At 45.5% G+C, this 25,604-nt stretch overlaps 1 protein-coding gene across 1 annotated transcript in view; it reads left to right on the top strand.

Annotated features, from left to right (window-relative positions):
* Window positions 1-25,604, top strand: part of adarb2 (adenosine deaminase RNA specific B2 (inactive)) — a 91,901-nt gene that overhangs the window by 46,157 nt on the left and 20,140 nt on the right. Inside the window, exon 5 of the mRNA XM_071513016.1 lies at window positions 19,159-19,273. Within this exon, the coding sequence (XP_071369117.1) occupies window positions 19,159-19,273 (115 nt within the window). The remainder of the gene's footprint in view (window positions 1-19,158; window positions 19,274-25,604) is intronic.

The following is a 25,604-nucleotide window of genomic DNA, read 5'->3' as shown; positions in this document are numbered from 1 at the left end:
TGTTGCAGAGGAGATTGCTGGAATGAGTGATTATGGTGTTTCTTAAGGCAGGATGACACATGATGTAGAAAAATATCTTGTCGGAAATAGGAAAACTTTATTTTTTTTTAAGCATTCACCCTGCTGAAGTGATTTCTACCAGCTCCACTTCGGTTCTGTATCCGATCCTGACCTCCCTGTAGGGGAGCAAGCAACAGGAGAATATCCTTATAGGGATCCATATAGTATCACATTATTTTTATAGTGTGCCAAAATAATAAGTGCAGAAAGCCATCGTTTGCATCTGGACTGTGAATCTTGGCCCGTGTCATGGTGCCCTTTTTAGCAGCCACTTACCTCACCGCTTGGTATTTAAAGCAAACCCACATGGAAGAGTGGAGATTTGTGTGTGAAATTACCGAACAATAATGTTTCCCCGTCTGAATGGGAGCACTTTGTACACGGAAAGGTTAGAATCATCCTCAACTGTCTAATATGTATGCAAAATATGACCTATGAGGCTGCAGGCTGTTGAATCTAATGTACCGCGTCAGCATGCAGCTTTGAGGGAAAATCCCTTAGCAGGGTGGAATCGAAATGGGGTTGGTCGGGTCAAGTCACCTCACATATACAGTAAAACGCCCCTGTAATCTATTCCAAAGGAGCGCGGCGCTCCTGTTTGCACCTCCGGTCACCCTACAGTATCCTGAGTCCCTGGCACTAAGTCTTCATTCTTTCTGACAGTCCCTCCATTCCTCCCTTCCCCTCCCTCCCTCCCTCCCTCCTCCTCCGTGGCCCCTAGCTGCGAGCGGGAGCATGGCTATAATCATTCCTGAAGAACCTCTCACACTTCATTAAAAGCATAATCAAGTTCATTACAATTTCATAGGCGTTCAGGTACCAAATGGCTTCCGATAAATCATGGCTATTGGTCCTGTGTGGCTGGCACGTGTAGGTTTATCTCTGGCTCTCAGGCAGGAGGGCGAGGGGAGGAGGAGGGAGGAGAGAAGAGAGAGACAGAGGAGAGGTCTGGATGTCTGGCCTTTAAATGACCTTCCAGCCAGGAGCAATGGACCGTTCTGACAGTTATACATGCAGACAGGAGACGTGCATGCACCCAAAATCAGTGGGGTTTTGAAATCCGGCTGTTCTTGAACCTTACATGGGGACATGTGTAACCAGACCTGCAGATTTTACGCAAAAGTGAAATACTGCTTCAACATCAACATGCAGGAACCTACAACCCACAACACCCCCAAGACACTGAATCTTTTATTTGTTTGCTGGATTATTTTCAGCATGTTTAGCTGTTAGGATTATTTGTTGTATTATTGTCAGTACTCAGTGCAACCAGTATGGGTTTTGACGGCTTATGCCGACATTTTTGGATTGAAACTTCTGATAGCTGACATTTTGTGCCCATATTCAATGTCTTTAAATTTGACTATTTTCATGCCAAAAGAAACTGTCACCAAAAAATAACATTTTGGTGACAGTCCAGTACCTGCAGCTGAAATAGTGCCAGACTTATTGCCATTTGAAAAATTGTCAATTTGTCCTGATGGTGGTGCTATTCAGCAACTTCTTTTGTGCTTCAAATGGTCAAATGGTTACAAGTATCAAAATTCTGTGGTGTAGGCAGTTTAAATATGCTGTGTGTAAAAAGGCAAGGAGAAATTTAAGAAATAGTTGCTGTTGCAAGGTTGGCCTGTTGGTAGCGCTATGAAGCGCAACCAAATGTGGTCTGTCACACTTGGTCCATCCTAGATATATATGTGAAATTTGGTTGCTCTACCAAATGGTTTGGATTTTCAAAACTCCGTAATCTAGGAAGTCCATATATGCTGTGTACAAAATTTCATTTTGAGCCAAGGAATCTGAGGAAATACATTTTGATTCTAGACTTTACGGCTCAGGAGTTATTGGCCAAATGTAGTAGACAAAAGTTGCTTGTTATAGCGCCACCATCTGGCTGATCTGTGTATTTTTTGTCGCCTGAATAGTGGGGGAGATTTGAAACCCCTCCACCAAATTTGGTTGCTGTAGCACCTACGGTCTCTGAGGAACAGATCGTTTTAGCTACAGAAAATTACGAATAAACAGAAGAATCAGCAAACCAATATATCGGTGTAACCCTAGTACACACACATACACAAATCCCTTGATAGTAGTTGTCCCCCTCCACCCACTCACATGCCTGGATGAGCATTTGCACCCACTGGGCTCCCAAACCCTCCAGAGATGTTTCCCCAGGGTGCCCCCCCCAACCCCACCCCCACCCACACTCCTCCTCCTCCCACTCCCAGGCCATAGCTGAGGCAACATGTCTTGTTTTTGTTGATATGCTCTGCTTGGCTCTAGAGGAATTAAAGCGGAGGTCTTTCTTATGTTAAAATACTTACCTTTGCATTATATTTGCTAATAATTGTCTCTTTCAAATCAGTTATTACAGTCTCTTCATAGCGTAACTACATCTTAAAAACATGAAAATGGAGGCTTTTGGAAGCTGTTAGTCTGCTGCTAACTGGCGTTTTCAAGCCCCATATCGCAGTCTGCATATCTCAGCATACCTACATACTGGAAAAACATGCAAGTCTCCCATAGGAGTATAATTAGTACAGTACCTTGAATAAATATAACAACAGCCTTGCGTTTTCGCTGTTGATTAAATCGCCCTTAAGACGGCAAAAGGAAAAAACATACACCCCCAAAAAAACAAAAAAAAACAAACATCTGTTACCTCTGTCCTGCTCTTTGGGACTGTACCCTGCCTCCCTTGGGGGAAGACAAAATGGGAGAGGGTGGAATAAGGTTTGTGTGTGTGTTGGAGGGAGAGGGGGGGGGGGGGGGGTGCATGAAAGCGAGCTGGCAGGGAAGGATGAGAGCCAGGCCGGGCTGAGGGAGGCGAGGATGGATGGAGTGCAGTGGGGGGAAAAAGAGAGGAAAACCTCAGCGGAACAAAAGACCTTCAGGATTAATTAGGCGTCAGATTGGTTGCAGGGCACAGCGGGGAGAGAGAGAGAGCGAGAGAGGGGGAGAGGAGAGAGAGAGAGAGAGTTTAGCATTCTGGGAAGACCTCTTGTCCTCAGCCCTCATATTTCAGCCTGCCTGCCCATGAGTATACAATAGCTACCTAGTTAACGCCTGTGCTGTGCCGGAAACCACTGTCCACCGGGTTATGGATGGAGCCCGTTCCCCCGTCTTCATGTATTTTTATGCTCTCCCACCGGGCAATGTGAGGCAATGCAGGGGGGTCATACATGTAATGCATAATGTTTACATGATGCTTTTTCCATGCTAGCTGTAGGTGAAGGTTTGGTGTGCAATCACAGCAAAATAGCACTCCGTATAGCAGCATTTTCTCCATGCTCACCATAGCTGAGCTCTGCCAAATTAGAGTATACATGCACGAAATAAATGCAGCTGAACTCTTACTGAACTCAACTGAATTCTTACTTTCTCTGCCCTTATCAGCTGATTTTTTTATTTATTTTTTTGTGTGTGTGTGTGTAACAATTGCCTCCAGAACAGCTGAATCGCTGATTCGGGTCACTCGCGTCACCTCTAAAATTCGAGAAGCGGACCCGGAGCCGCTCCGTTAATACCGGCCCCGTCGTCATTGTCACCGTGGGACGTTTCGGGGGCCCCGACCTTTGATGCCACTTCTTCCCCTCCAGTACAGGAAGTGCTGAACTCCGCATACAGATGACAGCCGGGTTGCCATGAGTCATAATATCTCCTCCCCGACACCGACTGCTCGCGAAAAGCACTTAACAGATCAAATAAGAGCCGTTCTCCAGGCTAGTGCAAATCATGCCCTCGGAACATTTGCACCAATCATTCACATCGTCCCAGGGGCGCCTCAGACATAACTTGAAGATATTTCCGTAGCCTGAACTTTAGAACAAAGTCTTCTGGGTAGATTGGCTGATTAGCCATTCGATTGGCTATGTAGAGCCGTGATAAAGCTTTGACAGATTCTGTTATTTTGAATAAGATCCAGGGCTCGCAGCTTGAATAGTTATCATATGCTTTAGTCAGGGACTGAAAGGAAAAGTTTCCTCTCCCGGTGACTTTTAAGCTTTCGGAATAAGAAAAGTTTGACCCAGCTCGCTCAACTTATCCATCATATTGGGTAAAAGATGATGAATTACTAATAGCGCGGTGAGAGTGGCCCTCGCTTTCACATGGAAGTGTAACTGTCAGGGCAGAAAGCACACACTTTGACTTTTAAAGCACTTCTGCCATTGCTTTAGCACCTGGTTGTACGTCAGCAGGTACATAACAAATCCATTCCTGCTGCTCTGTTGCCTGTCTTCTGCGCCAGTCAATGAGCTAGCCCCATTCCTGCTAATGGAGAAATGAAGAACAAGTCTTTATTTCTTTATTTCTCCATGTAACTCAAAATATGCATCAACGGTGATTGAATCAGATTTTTATGATTTATGGTTTTCTAGCGCAAGACAAACATATTAGCATGCATCTCACAATCGTATGTAAGGCGTACACAGCATCGAATATCGTAAAGTCCACAATCCAACAAGAACAGACAGAGAAACAAGCACAAAGATCAGGGAGAATAAAGATAAATACGTGAATAGAAAGTGGAGAAAAAAAAAAAAACAAAGAAGCAAAAAAGCGGGGGATTAGCCACAAGCAGAAAGCGTTAGCATGGAGCGTTAGCCGACGATCTACCGGGGACACGTGTATTATTTTGGTGTCTATATTCTCATGACTTCAACCTTGTGAACTCGGTGCTTTCCTTTAAGCGGGCAGAGAAAATGAATGACGAACATTGATTGAAGGGTTATTTTGAAGGGTTTAATTTGCTGCATCGTTTTATCTGCTTTTTTTAATTGCTGTTTTAAAAAAAAAAAAAAAAAATGCTGCGTGAAATGTCAGTGGTGAGAACCTTGCCACCGCACTGCTGTATTGCCTCATTTTGATGTCTTCTCAGTCTCCCACGCTTTCACCTGTATTCAGGTGCCACTCACACAGGTAGACACACACACACACACACACTGTGCTGTCATACACATGTATGCATAACACACTCTACCCCTTTCTCTTGCTTGCTTCCTCTTTCTCTCCCCTATAAAACAACCCCGTGTCAAACGTCTTCCACTCCGAAGCACTTTATAGGAAATGCATTTCCAGCTGTGACTTGTTTGGATGTGGCAGCCACTTCTAGGCAGACAGGCAGACAGACAGACTGACATTCAGTGCTTTATCTCAGCGCTGTTATTGAAGGCTAATCTAACCGGCGGTTTGAGGATGACACATCCGGGGGTTGAGGAGGTGGAGAGACGATGATCTCTCTCCGTCCTCAGCTGAACCGGCTTTTATATTTTCCCGACCGCTTTCCTCTTCGCTCTCTCCATCTCTCTCTCTCTCTCTCTCGCACATAACAATAGCGCGCATTGTGAGCAACAGGGCGGACCGGAAAACAGAAAAAAAAAAAAAAAAAAAAAGAAGAAAACAGATAGCTAAATCTTCCGTACCGCGCTCTTAGTAGCTTGACATGCATTCATTAGGGAGAAACTCTGTCTGACACACTAGACAGCGGTGGGGAGCGGTGTGTAATTTTCAAAAGGAAACATAGACTTAAAAGTACGGCACACACACACACACACACACTCATATACCCAAGCGCATATGCACACAAGTGCTCACACACACACATAATAGGGATATGCCTTCAGTGTCTCTTTGCCTTTTTCTATTGAGTTCGATATTGACTCTCCTCTCAGTCTATTCTGATGCCTCTCATGCTCTCTCTGTTGCTGGGCTGCAGGAGCTTATGAAGTGTGTGTGTGTGTGTGTGTGCGTGCGCGTGCGTGCGCGTGCACTTGAAAGGTTTTGGCGGAAAGGAAAGAAAAGGTGACAAAAGAGAGCACGGCGCATTTGTTACAGTGTATCCGGCATTCTGCTTACTCGGCAAACGCCACGTGATGGATTTTTAGTAAATGTTAAAAGAGCAGGGGCCACAGACTGATTCCTCTGGCACGCTCAAAAGGCTTTCTCACACGGTTATTTGCATTCATTTCATCCGCGGGCTGTGAAGTGCATATTATATTGTGTCGCATAGGCGGCTGTGTGTGTGTGTGTGTGTGTGTGTGTGGTGGCTGGCAGCGAGAGGGATCACGCACTGTTTAAGCCTCTTCTGTCGGGGGGGGGGGATGTTTTTTTAGACGCCACATTCATCAGTGCAGAAAAGAGCAGTGCTATTTTTTTCCCAAAAGGGCAGGTGTGTACCTTTTTATAGCGAAGGTACGCAAGGTAAACATATCGCTGTCGTCGGGCGAAAACCTCGGATGTCCAGAATGTCAGCTGAGCAGAATTGTTTTCGGCGTGATGACCATACTTTTTGCAGTTTATCCACCTGGTTGTGAAATGTCATGGTGCTTTCTCAGCCCATAGAGGAGCATGTCTTCAGATGGAGTTAAAATATGAAAATCACCAAAATTGGAGTTATGAGATTTTCTCCTGATGGCGATATTCAAGCCTCTATATAGGGCAAAACACATGTATGTTCACACTTTGGCGCACCGCTGTGTGTATGAGTCATGCACACACTCTCACACACGGCAAAGGACAGACCATTAGCGCAAGACGAAGTTACCTGCGCCGGCCGCCTCCATTATTTTTACCAATCTCTCCCCGTGTCACTCCGGCGCCCCCAAACCAACACAACATTGACATTTCCCCCTGATCCCTTGTTGACTGTTAGGAATTCAAAAAGAGCACCCAGAGCTATGAATCAAATGTCAGACGTTGGCGCCGCGGTGGAAACCATATCAATATCTGATGATGTATGGCCGGCCGCGGGGCCTTTAGCCACAGCGGCACCCGTAGACATGACACAGAGGCCGGGCCGCGCTCAGTCACCAGCAGAGGCACCGGCCGGTGGATAAATGACTCTCTGGGCGCTGTATGTACTCACCACACTGGGGGGAAAAAACCTCCAAGTCATAAAGTCTCACGTTGAGTCGTAAAATCTTAAAACGAGCAAAACAAATGGAAAATTCTGCCAATGGGGTGAGACGATTCCACTTGTTTCCAATGCAGATTCACTTTTTTCCAAGAATGCCCTAGAAAAAAGTGTCAGTATCTTGAAACAAGGCAGCTCACTCCAATAGTATCAGGGAGAATTCTTGAAACAAGTTGATTTGCATTGGAGACAAGTGAACTTATCTCACCCCATTGGCAGATTCTTTCACTTGATTTGAGAGAGAAAAAAATAAATAAACTCAATATTAGATGAAGCAATGTGTTAAAAAGCTATTTTTTGCAGTGCAGAGCTTCCATATGTAACCAGTGCTGTGAAACATGTTTCCGTTGTGCTATAGCCTTAAACTTTGCTCTGATGCTGTTTTGACTAAACACACGATCATAAGGCTACAGTACATTAATCCTGGCGTTATATGCTGTGCAGTTGGCTGTCGCATTGGGAAGCGTCTGAAAACACTAGCCCCCCCCCATCCCCCCCCCCCCCCCCCCCTCGTCCTCGTCTCTAATCTCCTCGCCGAAGCAGAAAGGCGGCGCTTGGCAACCGGACGCTCTCGGGCCGCCGCTCAAAGGGTGGGGCTTTTTTGAAGTCTCGCTCGATTGCCGGGGTCGAGACCGCCCCGGAAGAGCCGCCGCCGTATCTTCAAGAGCAGCAGAGACGGAGGAGCGGCCGGCCACCCAGACACGGTCGCCACCCCCCCACCCCCCCCCCCCCCCCCCCCCACCCCCCGTTGGTGGGAGCCATCAGCAGCAGCTTCACAGGAGCCGTTTGAACGGCTCCGGCTCTTTCAACACTTGAAAGGCGACGCTAGATCCCGCCGTCCTCGCAGATGTTTTAAAGCCGCCGCTCTCCCCGCGTGTCGAAACGGCAAACGGCGTTTTGTTGCCGTTATTATTTCATAGGCTCTCCAAATGTTCCGGTCCGCTCCTGACAGGAATGAAATATTAACTGATTTGAGACAGACCTCCTCTGTTGTTGAAGAGATTGACAGCGGGGTCAGACCGATATATCTGTTTGCCGATGTATCACGCCGGTGTTTTGACTTTTATTGAATATCGGCCGGTCAGCGGCGCTATGATGGAGGTTCCTCCCTGACCACAGCTAGTGAATATTATTTTATTATGATTATTAGTTTTATTTTCGACCAGAGGAAATAAACTTTATTACTGATACGTTTCAGTCCTTAGACGTTCATCAGGTTTTTTTTTTTTTTTTTTTTTTTAAAACCTGATGAAGGTCTAAGGACCGAAACGTATCAGTAATAAAGTTTATTTCCTCTGGTCGAATAAAACTAATAATTCTTCTCTTGCCTATGGACATTTCCTCCTACGCACCTGTCTACAAGAAACTGAAGGTGTCTACAGTCAAGATTTGAACTCAACAGTCTGTAAAAGCTGCCTCACTCTGCCTTAAGGAGCTGCTAACCCACCTGAGAGAATTTCATCATTCTGGGTTTCAATGGAGAGTTTTAGTGTCCCATGATGGTCTAAATGCTGTTTCAGAGGCTTTTCCATCCAGAAAACTCTGGAGGAAGCACTGAATACTTGTCATTTTTTTTTTATTTTTGGGCATGAAAATGGTCAAAATCAAAGAATCTCAGCTGCTGGCAGCTTCAGTCCAATCCAAATTGTTTATATCGGTCTTCGAAAAGTCATATTGGTCCAATCCTAATTGACAACCATAGTTGCGAGGTCTTCGGCATATGTGTGGATTTAGTCCGATCTTGAAAATGAGTCATGTAAAAGTCATGTACACAGTAAATTCTCCAGTGTTCATAAGTATTGATTTTTCAGTGGCAGTTATTATGACTTCAGTGTTGATTTGAGGTCGTTGAGAGCTGATATGGCTTCTGGAGCAGCTGTTCCAAACTATTAAAGGTCTTAAAACACTGGCATAGTGCTGATTTTTAACACTGACGATTTTGCTGTGTGGGAATTTAGTAAACACTACTACAGTATATCGTATCTGAGATGCCACTGCCTCCACAAATGGCTTTCCCGCAAATGTGTGTTTCCTTAGCCTCTCTCTCTCTCTCTCTCTCTCTTTTTCTGTGTCTCTCTCAGATTAATGGGAGTCGTGTGAAAAGCCCTCTGGGGCCTTTGGAGTGGCGAACCTCCCACCCTCCTCCTCCTCCTCCTCCTCCTCCCCCTCCTCCATCCCCTCCCTCAGTCAACGAGATGATAGACTCTTGTTTAAATCCTCGTGGCTGACCCTCTCATTTGCTCCTCTGCCTTGATCCGGCCTCTTTTCCTCGTGGCCTCCTCCTCTCCTCTCCCTCTCTCTCTCTCTCTCTCCGTCTCTCTCGGGGGTAGGTCATGTTATCTTTTCGCAGGAGTCCCTCTGCTGGCCTTCGGTGCATAATGTATAAAGCCGGCCGGTGTGTGTTTTACACCGCGCCTGACATTATTAAGTCGTTTCAGGCATATCGCTGCTTTTATCTCCACCAGGGAGGTTAATCAGAGGGGATTGATACCGCGAAAGACTTAGACGCGCTCCAACCTTTTTTTTTCCCTTCCCTTTCTATCATTTCCCATTTCTCTGGCATGTGCATATTTTAAAGGGAGACTCAGGAATAGGGTGTTAGTTATGTCTCTTTTCAGTCTCTAGTACTCTCTAGTAAAGCAGAAGTGGCATAAAAATAATCTTTAAATGGTATTTCTCCAGAAATGCCAGGGGGTTCAGGGGCATGATGCTCCCCCATGGAGACATTTTTTAAAAACTCATTTCTGGTGAGTTTGGTACAGTGACATATTACATACCCTTTCAAGGGAGAAAATACAATTTACTGTGCTTGATTATTATGTAATATAATCTAAAAATTACACATATAAAATTAAATGTAATATGAAATTCAACAAGTCTGAAAAGTAGTTTTTTGGTTTAGCAAGATAGTTTCTATTTCGATTTTCCAGAACTTAAAAAAATGTTTAAAGATTATGTCACTCGGTTTATACAAAATAGCTAGTGTTGGTAATGAGTAATTGAAATTTTCATTTTCATCCACAAGTTGCACTGTTCTTTCAATAAGAATCAATGTAGTCGGTTTATTGATAGTTCAATTCAGACCAAAAGTGATCACACAGTTAACAGTGTGAAAATTAGACAAGCGACATATATGTAGGCCTGGGTTTAACATTGTGTTTACAGTCCTGTCCTAATAGTTGCTTCTCAGTGCAGTTTGGCTTCTCTCACAATTTTGTTGTGAGAGAGTTTTTTCATCTAGAGAGCTCCAGACATTTTAACTGCACACTTTGGATAAGAGAAGGAGATAATTGTCTTTTGATTTTATAGAGAGGATGAAAACATTCATGTGGCCTTAAATGCTCACTGCTGACCAATGTAAGCTTTTGGAAGAGAGGTGAGGCGTTTTTACCAGGTTTGAACAGTAATTGCTAATGTCAACAAGTTAGCCAAGTAGCCTAACATTATCGCTTTCTCCATAGAAGAGATGAAGGCAGCCGATGAGCCAGGGAGCCAGAGAGCTGAGATCACATTCAAATAAACTAATCGTTAACCAGATCTATATGTTATCGCCACAGGTGCACCATGGGACTTGTTCTTCATGCTGACCCGCACTCCTGCCTCTCATCCCTGACATTACCCAGGAATATTTCTCACGCCTGAGGCTGCGGTTCAACATTCCCCCCCCCCCTCCGGCTAACGGTCTGGTTTTAAAACCTGGAGCGGAATCAGTGACGGCTCAGTGGAACGACGGCCGCCGTCTCTGGTGAACCGCGCAGGGAAGCGTCCGGAGGGTGGGTGGGTGGGTGGGTGGTGGGGCGGGGGGGTTTGATGAAGGTTATTTGGGGACCTGGCAAGCGAGGTTTCCAGGTTACAACCACACTGAACGCGGGCCCCCACAGATGGGCCGGGCCCCGATAGCGGCTGTGTTGTCGTAACTGGCTGCGTTTTGTTTGATCAGATGAGGAGAATTTAGGCTGATAATGAGTTTTAGAGGCGCTCCCGCTCAACATCTGCGGTTGGTGGTTATGATTCAGTGGCTTCGGTTCATTTTGGCCCGGTTAGTCGAGTTTCATTTCCCGAATTAATGTTTGGATTTAGGCTAAGAGCGTTAGCAGCTTTGAGCAGATGTAACCAATCAGGGGACTTTTGACGGGAACTGTGGCCAAAGTTTGAGTTGGACCATTTCATTGTAGATTCACATTATGGAATCACAATCGGTATACTGCATGTGAGCAGTAGAGTAATGGTGATTTACTGATGTCACACCTGGTTATCTCTATTTACACCCGGTTTTCTAAGCTGGACATAAAATAAAAAAACATGTGTTCTCATTATTTGTAGAGATAAAAATGTCTATCATGATACCTGACGTGCCCTTTTCTCCCCGTTACGTTCTGAAATGTCTGAAGCGTCTTCTAACGCTTCTCTGTGATCCCGTCCAGACGCCATGTGACAAGCTGACAAAGGCTCCGGCTGCACTTGTCACTTCGACGCCGTTTCTGAGATCAGATTCTAAAACTCTGGATCGCACGAGATCACATCGCTGTATGTCGACACTTGGCCTGGAAACGTCTGTTAACGCCTCTCCTGTGGCTGTACATATTTAAACCTGCCTCTGCTTTTCTTTTTCCCCTCACTCCCTCGCCATCTCTTTACATTGCCTGTACGCGAGTTGAATGAAGAATTCCGACACTTCCATACCTGGATTCAAAGATCTGGTAGAAATGTGAGAAGAATCTGATTCTCGTATGTCCAGACTCGCCAATGTGTCCTGGTGTGAGCGGACGGTGGAAGTTGTGTTAACGGAAGCGGAGCCAACGGACGCCACCTTCCAAGATTTCCCCTCACAGTCTTTCATGGTTCCTCACGCAGGAAGCGGCCCATAGGGAGAGAACGTGGGGAAGAGCGAGAGATAACGATCCACTTCTATGTTTAGCGTCATCACCAGGAAGTGATGTCCTTGGTCTCGTGGATGAGGAAACCATTCTTGTGGTAGCTCATCCTTGACTCCTTGATTCTTACCACGTGCACCAGGCCTATCGTCTTGGTTTCCAACCTTTTCGAGACTAATGAGGAAGCTCGGCTTGAGCTCCGCTTTGCTGCTGGAAACCCGCGGCGCGACATCCCGTCTCTCCCCCTCGCCGACGCCGGGGAAACGAGGTGGGGCTCGCTCTGGAAAAGCCAGATCAATTGCTCAATCTCTGTTGCTCGCTCTCTCTCTTTTTGCTCCTTCATCTGCCTTTGTTCTCGCTCGGTAACATCAAGCATGTGGTTTGAAAGGGGGGAGGAAAAAAAAAAAAATCTTTTTGTGATGATGACGGCCGCATGGCGCAGCCAGGCTGCCTGATCTGACTGACAAGGCCCCGCTGTTCAGGCTAAAAGCTTGACACACACACACACACACACACACAAACACACACACTGAGAGAAATCTGTTCCACGGGCTGCAGGGCCATCTGGCCATAGCACGGGAAAAGGTTGGACGTAGTTGGAGGCGAGGTGCTGGAGCGTTGCGCCGCACTCTCCAAATTTGTACACAGTTCATCTTCTCTGGCCCCGCGCTTTGTTGTTGTCACATGACGCCAGGCCTGCTCTCGTTGCTGGCGAGGAGGGGGGGGGGGGCGAGACAACGGAGCGAGATCCAAGGAACGAGCGGCGACGTATCGGTGCTTCTGTCCTCCGGGCGATAAAGATCTGGAGGAGAGCGAGAGAGCGACGAGAGGGAGCGGGGAGCGATTCCGGAGTGAGAGCAGTGTTACGTGTCACGCGGAGAACAAACAAGAGGGAAATCTGTCTCGCCGCGAGGAGTCTGGCTCTTTGAGAATCTAAAAAGCCCCCAGAGGCAAGGCTTCCACCAAATGAATAGATATCCACTTTCAAAAGGCTCACGCGTGGCGGCAGGCGAGGGACCGGGAGAGAGAGAGAGGGAGAGAGAGGGAGAGAGGGAGGGGAAGATATCGAGGCAGAGGGCAGACGCTATTAAAACTCGGGAGAATGAATTGTTAAATACCTCTATAAAGAAATATAAGACATGGCCCCGTTTTTATGCAGCCGGGGCCGCTCTGCAGGCGGGTGATAAGGTGGTGGCGGCGGCGGCGGCGGGTTGTAGTGTGTGTGTGTGTGTGTGTGTGTGTTTTGAGGAGGGTGGGGTTAAATCAAACCCCCCCCCACCCCGCCCCTCTCTTGCTCCGAACATGAGCATCAATGTTCGCAGAAGAACGACACATTTGGACACCCACAGTGGACACGGCTGCTCCTGTTGAGCATTTCACCCAGTTAACTGAATTTGGATTTGTAGAATCATATGAGATTGTCATGGAAAGCCTTAAAATAAAAGTAATCAGTTATGAATTTGCAGTGTTCAGTCACTCAGTTGCCAGTTTCCTTCATCGTTTCCCTATGGGGCCTTCAAACCTACATAATGCACAGTAAATTAGACCGTTTACCAGTTCTTCATTCTGTCTGGTCCTGCAACACACACATACACACACACACACACACACACACACCCCACAGACATGCACAGACTTCTAGGTCAGGCATCAGCGGAGAAAATTTCCCCGTTGACATTTTGTGTTTCTGGCACAATATTGACTTCAGAGGGAAGGCATCAGGAGAATTGTTGGTGACATTCCACATTACCTTGGAGATAGACGGCGAACTGTTTACGTGTACAAGGAGTTTTGGGGAGGTGGGGGGAGGGTGGACTGATAAAAATGCAGCAAAAATGAGCAGAACAGGCCAGAAATGCATTGGAGATCTTTATCTTTTTTTTTTTTTGCACTTTCTGTGCTTTTCTCATTTTCACTACCGGTCTCATACTAAGAACCTGTTACATCCCATTACTCTTTTACTCTGCTCAGGCAAGTCCATCTTATGTTGTTTTCTTTAGGAAAGCTTTTCTTAAAGTTGCGCAATGCAATTTTCACACATTGGCACCACCAGCAAGAGGTAACTATTTGAAAGACTTAAATACCCAGAAATTTGTGTAATGTGATGTAAATAAACTGCATTCAGGAGACAGTTTTTGCGCTTCATTTTTAATTTGATAAGTGTACATACACAACACCAGAATTTAATTTAGGGAAATAGAGCGACTATACAAGGTCTCAGTAAGTGGGGATGGGTCTCTAATGCAGCCCTGCTTCATAATTTACACTGATAAGACTGAGGTATTATTATATGAAAAAAGGCCAGTACAAAGCAGGGCTGTTTTACTGCTTTGCACTGGCTGTTCTTCCTTTTTTAAAGTATTTTTGCCTTGGGAGCCCAGTCCTCTTTCCACTTTTGACCTTATATTATGACATGAAAATCTCGCCTAGTGCTGCTTTAAATATTTCTAAACAGATGTATCATGAATGCACAGGTTATCACAACGCTGTCCAAATCTTATTCAAACAAGTTCTTCAGTTACAGTACTAACATATCCCACTTTTTACATACTCACTGCACTGCTGCTCCATCCCCAAGAGGCCAAGAGTTTGGGGAATCCAGCGGTACAAATCCAGGAAAGACACAACGGCTTTCCACTTGAGCCACTTACCTGTGACGCATTCCAACCGGAGCTTACATCGGTTACCTTAAATAGATTTTGAACCCCCCCCCCCCCCACCACCAAAAAAAAACATCCCAGATGCAGCTAGCGGAGCAGCGTTAACCTTGTTGCTCATCCAAGAGGAAGCCAGCCAGCCAGCCAGGAGCACGCTTGGCCCTCCTCTTGCTGTGCGGCAGGTTGCCGCGATGTTCCGTCTGACTGTGGAGCGAGATCCTTGGCCCCGTTTTTCTGCCACATTAGGCCCACACTGAAGGTGGCACTGAGCTCGCCCGCTAAACAGAGAGAGAGAGAGAGAGAGAGAGCAGAGTGTGCGTGTGTGTGTTATTATCTGTGTGTCAAGAGGAAAGGACAGGAGAATGGGAAAACAAGAGAGAGAGAATGCAAATACTGACAGATGTTTAAGCTGATGTGGTAAACAGAGAAAGAGGACGGGGCTTATTTGTCGATAGCTCTTTTCTTTTTGTGTCAGACGGGTGTTGTGGGTGGATTATGTTGTTTCCCCACTCCGGCTGACAGGATGAGGAAATGATAGGCTCTGACTCACTGTTGGCTTCTGAGTCCTGGCACATCACTGCCCTCTATCACAAAACAGACTGAGAGAGAGAGGGAGAGAGAAAGAGAGACTTGACAAAGGGGGAGGAGGAGGGATGGCGATGGAAAGGAGAGAGGGCGAAAGGGGCGACGGGAGGGGAGAGGGTGGAGAGAAGGGGGAGGAATGAAAAGCCACGAGCGGGGTCGGAAGAGTTGCATCGAAAGAGACGGGAAGGGAAAGAGGAAGTGAGGGAGAGAGGTGAAGGGGAAGGGAGGAAAGAGGACGAGAGAGTGCGAGGGAAGAACAAAGGGGAGGAGGAGACAGGAGGAGGAGGGAGGGGCAGAGAGCCGGGCAGTGTGCCAGGGTCTATTCCACCTTTGCTCTCCAGGCCTTTCTCAGCTGCCACCTTCTCTCACCTCTGTAATGTCATCAATAAAAGGCCTTTAAGAGGGATGGAGGACTTGACTCCGGGTTCAGATTGTGACCGACACCGGCTGACGCTGCCAAGCCAAGCAGGGTTCTGTTAGAATTAATTGGATGTCACTTTCAGGTACAAGGGACAAGGCAGATTTTTGCACGTTTTTGTAACTCTTGCTTTAACTCCGACTGAAGGATTACATTCTCCTCTATGGGTTGAGGAACTTCTGCAGTGCTTGGGCTGAACAAACCCTTTCAGAACCCAATGGATGAACTCAGAAATACATTGTCATGACGCTAAACCAAGGCTTAGTTCCTGAAAAGTTGATATTGTGGAGATACAAGGTTTTCACCCGATGGCAACAAAATGGAAATTCATCATATGATGATATTAAACACACATGATCCATCCTCAAAAGTATTACTGTTCTTAAAGAGTAACTAAACCCACAAAACCCAAATCTGCATAACATCTGATGGTAAAAAGCTACTGAAATTACATCTGCTATTGGCTGATCTTTGGTACCAGGTGATGTCATCACCTGTTGTACTCTATAGGAGGTGACCTGGCACCAAGAAGGTGACCTGGCACCAAAGATCAGCCAATAGCAGATAGTAATTTCAGTAGCATGATTTTTACCATTAAATGTCAGACTTGACACACATTTGGGTTTGGGGTTGAGTTACTAATCCGTCAGATTCCGTCAGTTTTTCTTGTTTCTGGCGACACCTTTGGCGATAAGAGGTCAATTGATGTTTGCTAGGCACTGGCCCAACAAACCATATTAATAAAGACACTAGACTGTGGCTTGTTATATCTCTTCTATCTTTTTATGTTTATTCTCAACAAAGCACTGTTGTTGCTTTTGACTGTTGATCTTTAGAACAGCAAATGTAAAAGCTTTCATGAACTGGGTATAGGTTGAATCACTATTGTACGGTCTCAGTTGGTGATAGAGAGTAGCAGAACAGACACTTGCCTCACTTTCATTCAAGCAATCATTTTGTCAGAGGAGGTGTCACTTTTTGAAAAAATCTTGTTGTGGAGTGAATCTAGGCCTATTATCAATGCACCAGTCCAGACCAGTACAGTTTGGTTTCATCAGCGTTGTGGACTTCTGACATACTAGACTGCCATGCCACATCAGGTGAGCTTCCCTGATGCATTCAGGCTGCCAGAGACCTACGTCATTCTTGCTTGTTACCTGCCGTACAGCTGCGAGGAGCAGATAGCTTGGTGAGCACCTCGGGGGGCTCCTGAAATAAAGCGACGCCACACCGGTGTGCGTTGGAAGTGCCAACGCTCATTTGGTGTGTTTCAGTGTCTTCTCACCGTCTCACCTTTCTGTCACCTGTCACCTGAACTGTAACACTGTAAATGCGGCAAATGAGTCTGAATTCAGTCCCACTGTGGAGTATGAACACATGCCTACTGCTGTCATAGCTCCAGAAAACTCTGTTTCTCTATTCTATTCTCAAAAAACCCTGCAGGCTAGCACTAGTGTCACAGCAGCCACACATGCACATACACACACTGTTACACACACACACACACACGCACACACACACGCACCACCCACCACCACCACAAGCTGTGAGCACCCCGAACACCGGTTCCAACTGTGAGAGAATTTCACAGCCCCGACGAGGGCTATAAAGTGCAATATGCTCGCTAATTCAGTTGCTCTCTCTCTCTTTCCTTCCCCTCCTCCCTCTCTCTCTCTCTCTCCATCTCACTCGCTCTATGCGTCCGTCATTGTGGCATCTGTTAACGTCCTCTTAGCTATCAGGGGGCTCAATCTGTCCAAAAGGCCCACTGGCTGCCACTCTGTCGCCCTCTCCTCGTGATCCATTGATGCTCCGCTGTTGGCACGAGGGCCACTTGGAGACTAAGCCCATGATTACCACTAGAATAAAGAGCATTAAGGGGGGGGAGGGGTGTGAAAGCGATGCGCGCGGCTTGGCAACATCTGCTGAACAGTGTGGGACTGATGGGTGACCGGTGAGCAGTGCCGGTTTGGATGGAGGGACGGATGGAGCGATGTGTACTGTAGGTGGGATAAATGAATGGAAGGACAGAGGAGGGGAGGAGATGAGTATTCCCCATCCCAAGTAAATATATTGTAAGCTTGCATCCTAAGTTTTGACTGACTAAACAAGATGATCGTCCACTTCTCCGGGGTGGCTTCCCAGCAGCAGGGAAGCCACCGCTGCTGAGTGAATGTATAGGGAGCAGTAAAGAGGGATGAAGGGAAAGAAGGATGAGACGAGGCAGAGAGAGTGTGGAATAGTTGGCAGGGGGGGATGGATGGAGGGAATGATGGCAGGGTGGCTTAGGAGAAAGATGAAGAGCCGATCAGAGGCTATGATATATATCTGTGGGGCACATCAACAAGTGCCGATAAATGAGTCTTGCCTATTCATTAAGGTGCACTGGACAAATGGCCTGAAGTAGGGAAAAAATCTGTTTTCCGTTTTTGGTGGTACAGATTAGGGCTGGTAGGTAGGCTGAATTTAAGCTATAACAGTATGAATCCACATAAAGGTATGCATTTTCATGATTGATGTTGATAACAATAACAATTGTATTATTTCATTCAATAAGGATGCCACGTCACAGAATATTTTGTACTGGACAAAACACAAGAAACATATTTTACACATATTGTGAAATATCATTATACTGTCAAAAAGTGACAGAAAATGACATAATATGATATTTTGGCTACTTCAGCCAGTCCTGTGCAGAGGCATCCTGTTGTTTGGCTTTTTGTGTGTGTATTTATTTTGAATTGTGGATTGAATTCAGATTAATAACAATATCTTGTATGCGTGCATTCATTCATGTGATTATTTAATCATCCAAAGTTCATTTGAACTGCTCAGTCTCTCACCTTTGACTGGCCATGTACTGAACTGTAAACCGGGTCCTTGACAGTTAACATCATGACATAAATTATCCTAAAAGTTTTTGCTCAACTTTGTTCAACTTTCCCATTAGGCGATGAGAACATAGACACCAACATCATCCATGTGTCCCCAGTAGATCATCGGCTCCAGTGCTCCATGCTAACACTTTAGCAGACAGTGTTGAGTGATAATAGGCGACTAGCATTATCTCAAAAGTGAGAAAATGAGAACTTGTAGAAGCTCTAAAGCTAAATGGTAGGCTAAATACTCTTAAATGATTTGTGGCTAGGTTTGTGTGGGAGATTGGTACATTTTACACAAAACATGAAAAAAATTTGAAAAATAGTGTGCAGGACTACTTTACCTGTTTCCATAGGAAGTCAATGTGGTGGTTGATGCACAGTGGATGAATACGTGGTTGCTCACCTGAAATAGTTGGAAAAATAAACCTGGCTAGATCAGCTATATTGTGTTAATATTTCATTTTTAAAATGTATGAATCTACAGACCATATATTAAAAACCACTAACAACTTTTTATCATTAAAAGGTCAGTCTTTTTACTTTAAATAATGCTAGTCGCCCACTATCACTCAACATAGTGTCTGCTAAAGTGTTAGCATGGAGCACCGGAGCCGAAGATCTACTGGGGACACATGGATGATTTTGGTGTCTATGTTCTCCCAAAAACTGGGCATAATCCTTTAACAGTTTAGAAAAAAATGGAATCTACACGTCAGTCTCCATGGATTGTGTAACCAGTGGAAATTAAGGGAGCGCTTGTGTTTTTCAGGACTTTGCCGATTCAATATTCCACTTGGTGAGGGAGAAGTACTGGTCGCTGGTGGGCGGCTGCAGTCCCGCGCACGCTCGACACAAATCCCTGGCAGGCATCGTAATGACCCGAGGTATGGCAAGTTTCATTGACTTTTATATATCACTGTGAATTATTGAAGTGGTGCAATATAGAGTGTGAGGTGGGGAGGGGGAGGGGACGGAGGGAGGGAGGTAAAAGAGAGTCAGAGAGAGAGAGAGCGGGAAATGGGAAGGGGAAGGAATCCTAGATTGAGAGAGAAATGATAAATCGAGGGGAGGGAGGGAGGGAGAGGGAAGGAAGAAAAACAGAGAGGGAGAGATATGCCACTCCATGCCGTACCTTGCGCTCCTGCAGGAGAGTATATACCCTCCTGATGAATTATTGACTATGCCGAGTCTCTGATGAGAATGAGACATGGTTGTGAGTGTCAGTCATCCCGCTGCATGCTGGACTTGCTCAGGCGGCTTTGACAGGAGTTCCAGATGCCACAGTGGGAATCTTAACTAGATCAGCTTAAAACTTAATCTGAAACCTGACTGAGTGACACACTGAAGGAACAGCCATGGGAGAGGGGGGGTTCACACTGCGGCTCTGCTCCAGCATGAAGAGCATGAAACAGTCAGGCATTACTGGAGATTGTATTGGTTTATGCTCATTGCAGATGTGTGTCGATGTTATATATATATATCAGGTGGTAATGACAAAGACACACACACAGACAGACATGCACACGCTGACAGAGGCACATACAAATGGGCGGCCATGCATGTATACATGAGCTCACACTTATACACACACATACACACACAAACATACACAGGCCCATGCATATAGGTGCTCACACATACACATATGTATGTATGTATGAGCACACACACACACACACACACACACAGGCCCACTTATAAATGTGCATAAGCACACATTTACACATACACATATGTATGAGTGCGCACACACACACACACACACACACACAGACACTGTCACACGCATACATATACAAAACGTGCAGCGGCCACAATCATACACTCATATACACTTGCAAATGTGCACACACTCTCTCTCTCACACACACACACACACACACATATGGGTGCTGACACATACACATACATATAGAAAAGGTGCACATACTCCCATGTACACACACAAGCGGCCACAAACATGCACTCACACACACACACACAGGCCCACACATATGGCCGCTGATACATGCATATATATACAAAACGTGCACACAAGCGCCCCCACAAATATACCCTTAGACACACACACCTGCAAATGTACACACACTCTGACACCCACACACTCTCTCACACACACACACACACACACACAAGAGCGTTATCTCCCTGTGTGGCTGCAGGCTGTGGGGGGAGCAGGGGTCAGTGAGGAGGGATCGGTATCTCTGCTGTCTTTGGAGAGCAGCAGCTCATCAATTTAGACTTCAGTGAGACGGGCGCTCGCCCTGACCTAATCCAATCCCTCTCCTCTCCTCTGCCGCCCAGTAATTGCTTCTGTTTGTTTATTAATAGCAGGCGTTATCTTCAAAGATCCAGACGTAGGGCTGCCCAAGTATTCACAGTGTGGCGGCGGCGGCCGGCACCCATGCAGTCAGACACCGAACTTGACAGGAACACTGGGGAGTCCTGTTCTGCTCTCCCCCTCTCTCTCTCTCTCTCTCTCTCTCTCTCTCTCTCTCTCTCTTTGTCTCTCTCTGCCTCAGGAATATTAATCGGGGGTCCGGCTTTGAACCGGAGACAGACAGCGACCCCCCCCTCCCCGCCCCACCGCCCCTCCACCCCTCCACCCCTCGTCCCGTCGAGACAGTTTAGCCCCAACCTGGGCGAGATTAGCCCCACCAGCCGGGCTGCGAGTTGTGAGGCGGACGCCAAAGCCGAACCCCCGCCCGGCGCACGCTGTCAGATGGCGTGGAAAATCTCATTTGAATCGATCTGCGATAGCGTCAGGGCGTCTGGAGATGGTAAACAGCGTTCAGATGTGCTCGGAGACATGAAGAATCAGGAGCGGCCCGCGTGACAAAACGCCAAAGAGCTCCGTGTTTTTTTTTTGTTTTTTTTTATTCGTTCGAAGTTTTCTTGCGAGGCTGCTTTATTGAGAAGCGGGGAGAAATACCACAGGGACTCAAAGGAAGAGATGAGAGCGAAAAGGGTTTCAAACAAGTTGATTACAAATGACGGTTAAGCTATGGTTCTTAAGTCTGGATATCCGTTTTTCAAAGAGGGATTTTCCTTTACTCGTTATCTGTTTTTTTCCGGGGCCCCCGCCGCAAAAAATTTCGACGTTCAATAATCACATCCGGCGACAAAACCCGCTCGCTAAGAGAGAAAAAAATTATCAGAGATGTGCCCAGGGTGTGCTGCGGCAGAAAGAGATTTGAGAGCTTCAGTAGCATTTCACAAAGACAACCTTATATGTTCAGAGCTGCTTGACTGTTAAAGCTAATAAACATTCAACAGGGTGCATTCTCTACTCTTGCCAAGTTGTTTTTTTGTTTTTTTTTTGGATAGTGCAGAGCATTTTCAGAGATTTTCTGCGATTCAAGCGACACACGTTGGCTGATATCCGCTTAAAGTATACATGAAACGTTTTATTATTCAGCTAAATGGCATATAAATGAGTTGACGAAAGGTTGACCTTGGGAGCTCATTCTGCTTCAAGAAAAAAAAAACGTTTTAATGTCGGCTTTATGGTGCTCAGATATAATGAGTCGCTTATCAGGAAACATATTCCTCACTGTTTTATAACCATAAAGAGCAAAGAAATGCAGGTAATAGATTTGCAGCGAGGTTGTCTTGTGTAATTATAGATCATTGTAAAGTTCATGGTCATGCCATTTACATAGATCCTCTGTTTGAAATATGAATCAGGCTCCCTCACAATGATTCCTTATGATGATTGCTGGATAAAAGCACTCGCACCAATTGGTCTTTTCAGATGAAAATCACTTAGGAAATACATGCTTGTTGGCTATTTTTCAGTTTTATCCCTAATGTCTCCTAGATATTTGCTTCAGTTGATCATCAGTCTTCTGGATTGGCTAGGCCAGATGTTATACAACCTTGTATTTGGTTCAGGACTCTCTGTGTTTCCTTGGCTTTCTTCTTCTTCTTCTACATTATTCGTTACTCATCACTCATTTCAAAAGCTCTATTGTTACTTAACTTATTAATTCCCTGGGAGCAGTAATTCATTACACTATTACTTTACCGTTACAGCCCTAAAATTGTGGATTGCTTGGGATGGAAGTGGGCTATCACTCTTAGATAATTCAACTTTATTCTGATATTTAGAGGGGCTGACAATCAAATGAACCACTTATTTGTTTTATTGGTAACTGTAATACGATTACTGAAATTGAAATAGCAACTTGTTACACTACCTGTTACTGGGAAAAGGAGTAATTTTACTCTGAACCCCACTACACCACACTCTGCTCTCCCAGGAAGGGACCAGCCCCTTGACTCGGCAGCCAGGCCCCCCCCCCCCCTTAAGTGGAATGTAAATTCAGGTGAGGCCGTCTCAACAAACGGCGTAAATGACTGGCTCCCACACTGCTGCAGCGCTGTGTAATGTAGTGTGATGTGGCCTGGTGGCAAGAGGCCATTTTGCCAACATGCAGACAGAGCGTTGTGGGGTGGAAGTAATGCCCCATTAGCCTTAGAGCAGAAATGCAGAGGGGATGCATATACAGTAGCTGTTTGATAAATGTGTTGACTTGCATTCTGACTAAATCTAGATAGATACATAGATACATACATACATACATTATTAGGCAAAGATAGATAGTTCTACTAAGAATATTAGTAAATGCATTAAAATATGAGATATAAGTTAGATACAAAGAGAGCCATATGAAGACTATTTCAAATATCTTTTCATTTCAGTCCCCATCTTTTTGAAGCTGATCTTTGGAAATGACAAAAATGTGTGACAGCATAGGCCAATGCATGGGAGATCTTTGTAAATATGCATTAAGATAAATCAAAAGCAGTTGTTCCCAGCAAAAAAAAAAAAAAAAATCCAAGGCATCATTGCATACTTCCCATGCATCCCATGCCTATTCTGACTCAGCTGTTACCTACATCCAAAGAGCACATGTCCATTCAACATTAAGGATCAAATGCAGCGCTCTTCCCTTCTGTTTTTGGACAAAAAAAAAAATTGACATTTCCCTGTTGTTTTGGTTCTCAGAGCAGACCAAGCCTGTACAGTCTCAAGGTTCAGTCTCTGGTTTGTTAGAGGAGTCATGGTATTTTTTTTTTAATGTTTTTTTCCTCCTGGGTTGCTATAGTGAGGGGACGTGTGCTGTCAGTGGCCGTCGACAGCACTGTGTATTGGACGGTACTGTGCGGTTGCCATAGTGAGTCGACATGCGGTCTGGGTCTGTGATGTATATGCTTTTTGACAGCGCCGTTATCCCGGGGTGTGACACCCTCGAAACACCAGTAATCAACAGATGTGTTTGTGTGTGAAGAGTGCCTCGGGCCTTTGACTGTACGCTACCTCCTTCCCTTTGACCCTCTCTCTCTCTGTGTTTCCGCGATGCAGCTGATTATTCCTGGTTTAAAAACAGCACAGCCTGTGGGGCTCTCTATCTATCTCTATGTCCCTCCCTTCTCACTTCTCTCTCTCTCTCTCTCTCTCGCTCGCTCTCTCTCTCTCTTTCATTCATCTCTCCTCCTCCCCTCTTCTCTCCTGCAAACTGAAGGGAACCTCAGTGCCAATTTCATGGCAGGGTAGCGAGCAGCGCGGCAGAAATTATCCACTGCAAAATTGATCTAAACAATCGCAAAGTGGAACAGCAAGGAAAAGCAGGAGAATGAAATTGGGAGATTCTGTTGCCTTTTTGAACTTGCTTTATCACTGGGGAGGAGTGGTGGTGCATTGCTTACAGGCAATGTTGGTGGTGTGACTCATGATATAGAGATTCTTTATCATACTGTACTAGCAGGTCCTAAATATTCTATGTTTTCTCACTGTTACACATTTAGAGGCATTATAGAGAATGCTGAATAGTTTCCAAACCTCCTCCATCACCAACATTTTTAAATGGTGTTGTTTTATCAATTGTATTTTCTGCACTTGGGAAATGTCGCTGAATATCACCAAAGGGATTGAATGATGAGATTCTATGGCATTTAATGCTATAAATGGTTCTTGACTGTGTGTTTATGTTGTATATTGCAGGATTTCTTGCGATTGAATGATGTATGGTAATGTATATATTGTGTGTGATTACAGTATTAAGTATTAATAGACATTATTATCTAACCATTGACGCACCTTCCACCGTAGTCGAGTAGCGAGTGCAATGATATCTGTAAACAGCCATTCCAGACTTAACTTCTATAACTGGTACTGTAGCTTTTAAAGGAATATCTTCAGCTCGTAATGGTCCATCAAAGAATTTGCAAGAACCAAGCCGAAAATGTATAATCTGTTAAAACATGTTGGAACATTTTGTGTGGAAAGAAGAGAAATCCATGGCACTCCAGAAATGTGTCAAAAAGCCTTGAAAAGCTCCACATGATTACCAGGGGAGCACCCCACCCAACCAGTCTTTAACGTTAGAAGCTCAGAAGCATTCCAGCCTTCCATCTGTTTTCTAAATAATTTTCACTCAGAAGTAACTAAGTACAGCTTTTAGTGAGCTATTCTTCTTCTATGACTTAATTCAGTCTGGAAACAAATGTCAGCATCTTGAAACAAGGATAAATAAGGCAGATCACTCCACTATTATCAAGAAAATGGCACTTGATGCAAGACAATTCAAACTGATTTGCATTGGAAACAAGTAAAATAGTCTTACCCTGTTGGCAGAAGAAATATGATCTTACAACTCCACACTAGATCAGATTTGTTAAAGTGATAACCCGCAAGATTCTTGTTTTTCTTGAATTTGGCGACACATTTGGTGATAAGTGGGCATTGCTTTGGTGTGTGGAACAGCAAATGTTAAAGCTGTCATGAACTGGCTATAGGTTGAATCGCTGTTGTGCAGTATCCATCGGCGATAGAGAGTAGCTGAACAGACATTGACAATATTGAAAAAAGTTGTGGATTATTACTTTCACATGGCTAGTATTTGCAGTATTTTTCTCGACAAGTAGCCCAAATAAAGTAGCAATAGTTCTACTTGAGCAACAGTTGGACTCTTTGCGCCTCTTCGTCCCACTTTCCTCTCCTTTTTCTATCCATTCTCTTCCTTAACTGCCCACACACACACACACACACACGCCACACACACCCCTCCCCCCCCCGTCAGTGGAGGTGTCAGGACTCTGCCGCCGCGGTGCCATCTGGGCCGAGGCTGATAAAGGCTCATGTGCCGGGCCGGCGGCGCCCGCAGGTCTGCCAGGAGCCAGCGAAGCCTGACTTTTCAGAGGCGATGGGAG

This window comes from Centroberyx affinis, unplaced genomic scaffold, assembly GCF_046629955.1.
Source record: "Centroberyx affinis isolate AG114_WGS23_722 - 3 ecotype Tasmania unplaced genomic scaffold, CSIRO-AGI_Caff_v1 ptg006716l_1, whole genome shotgun sequence".
Taxonomy (NCBI): Eukaryota; Metazoa; Chordata; class Actinopteri; order Beryciformes; family Berycidae; genus Centroberyx; species Centroberyx affinis.
Note: the sequence above shows the minus strand (reverse complement) of the source record. Positions and strands in the feature narration are given on the sequence as shown.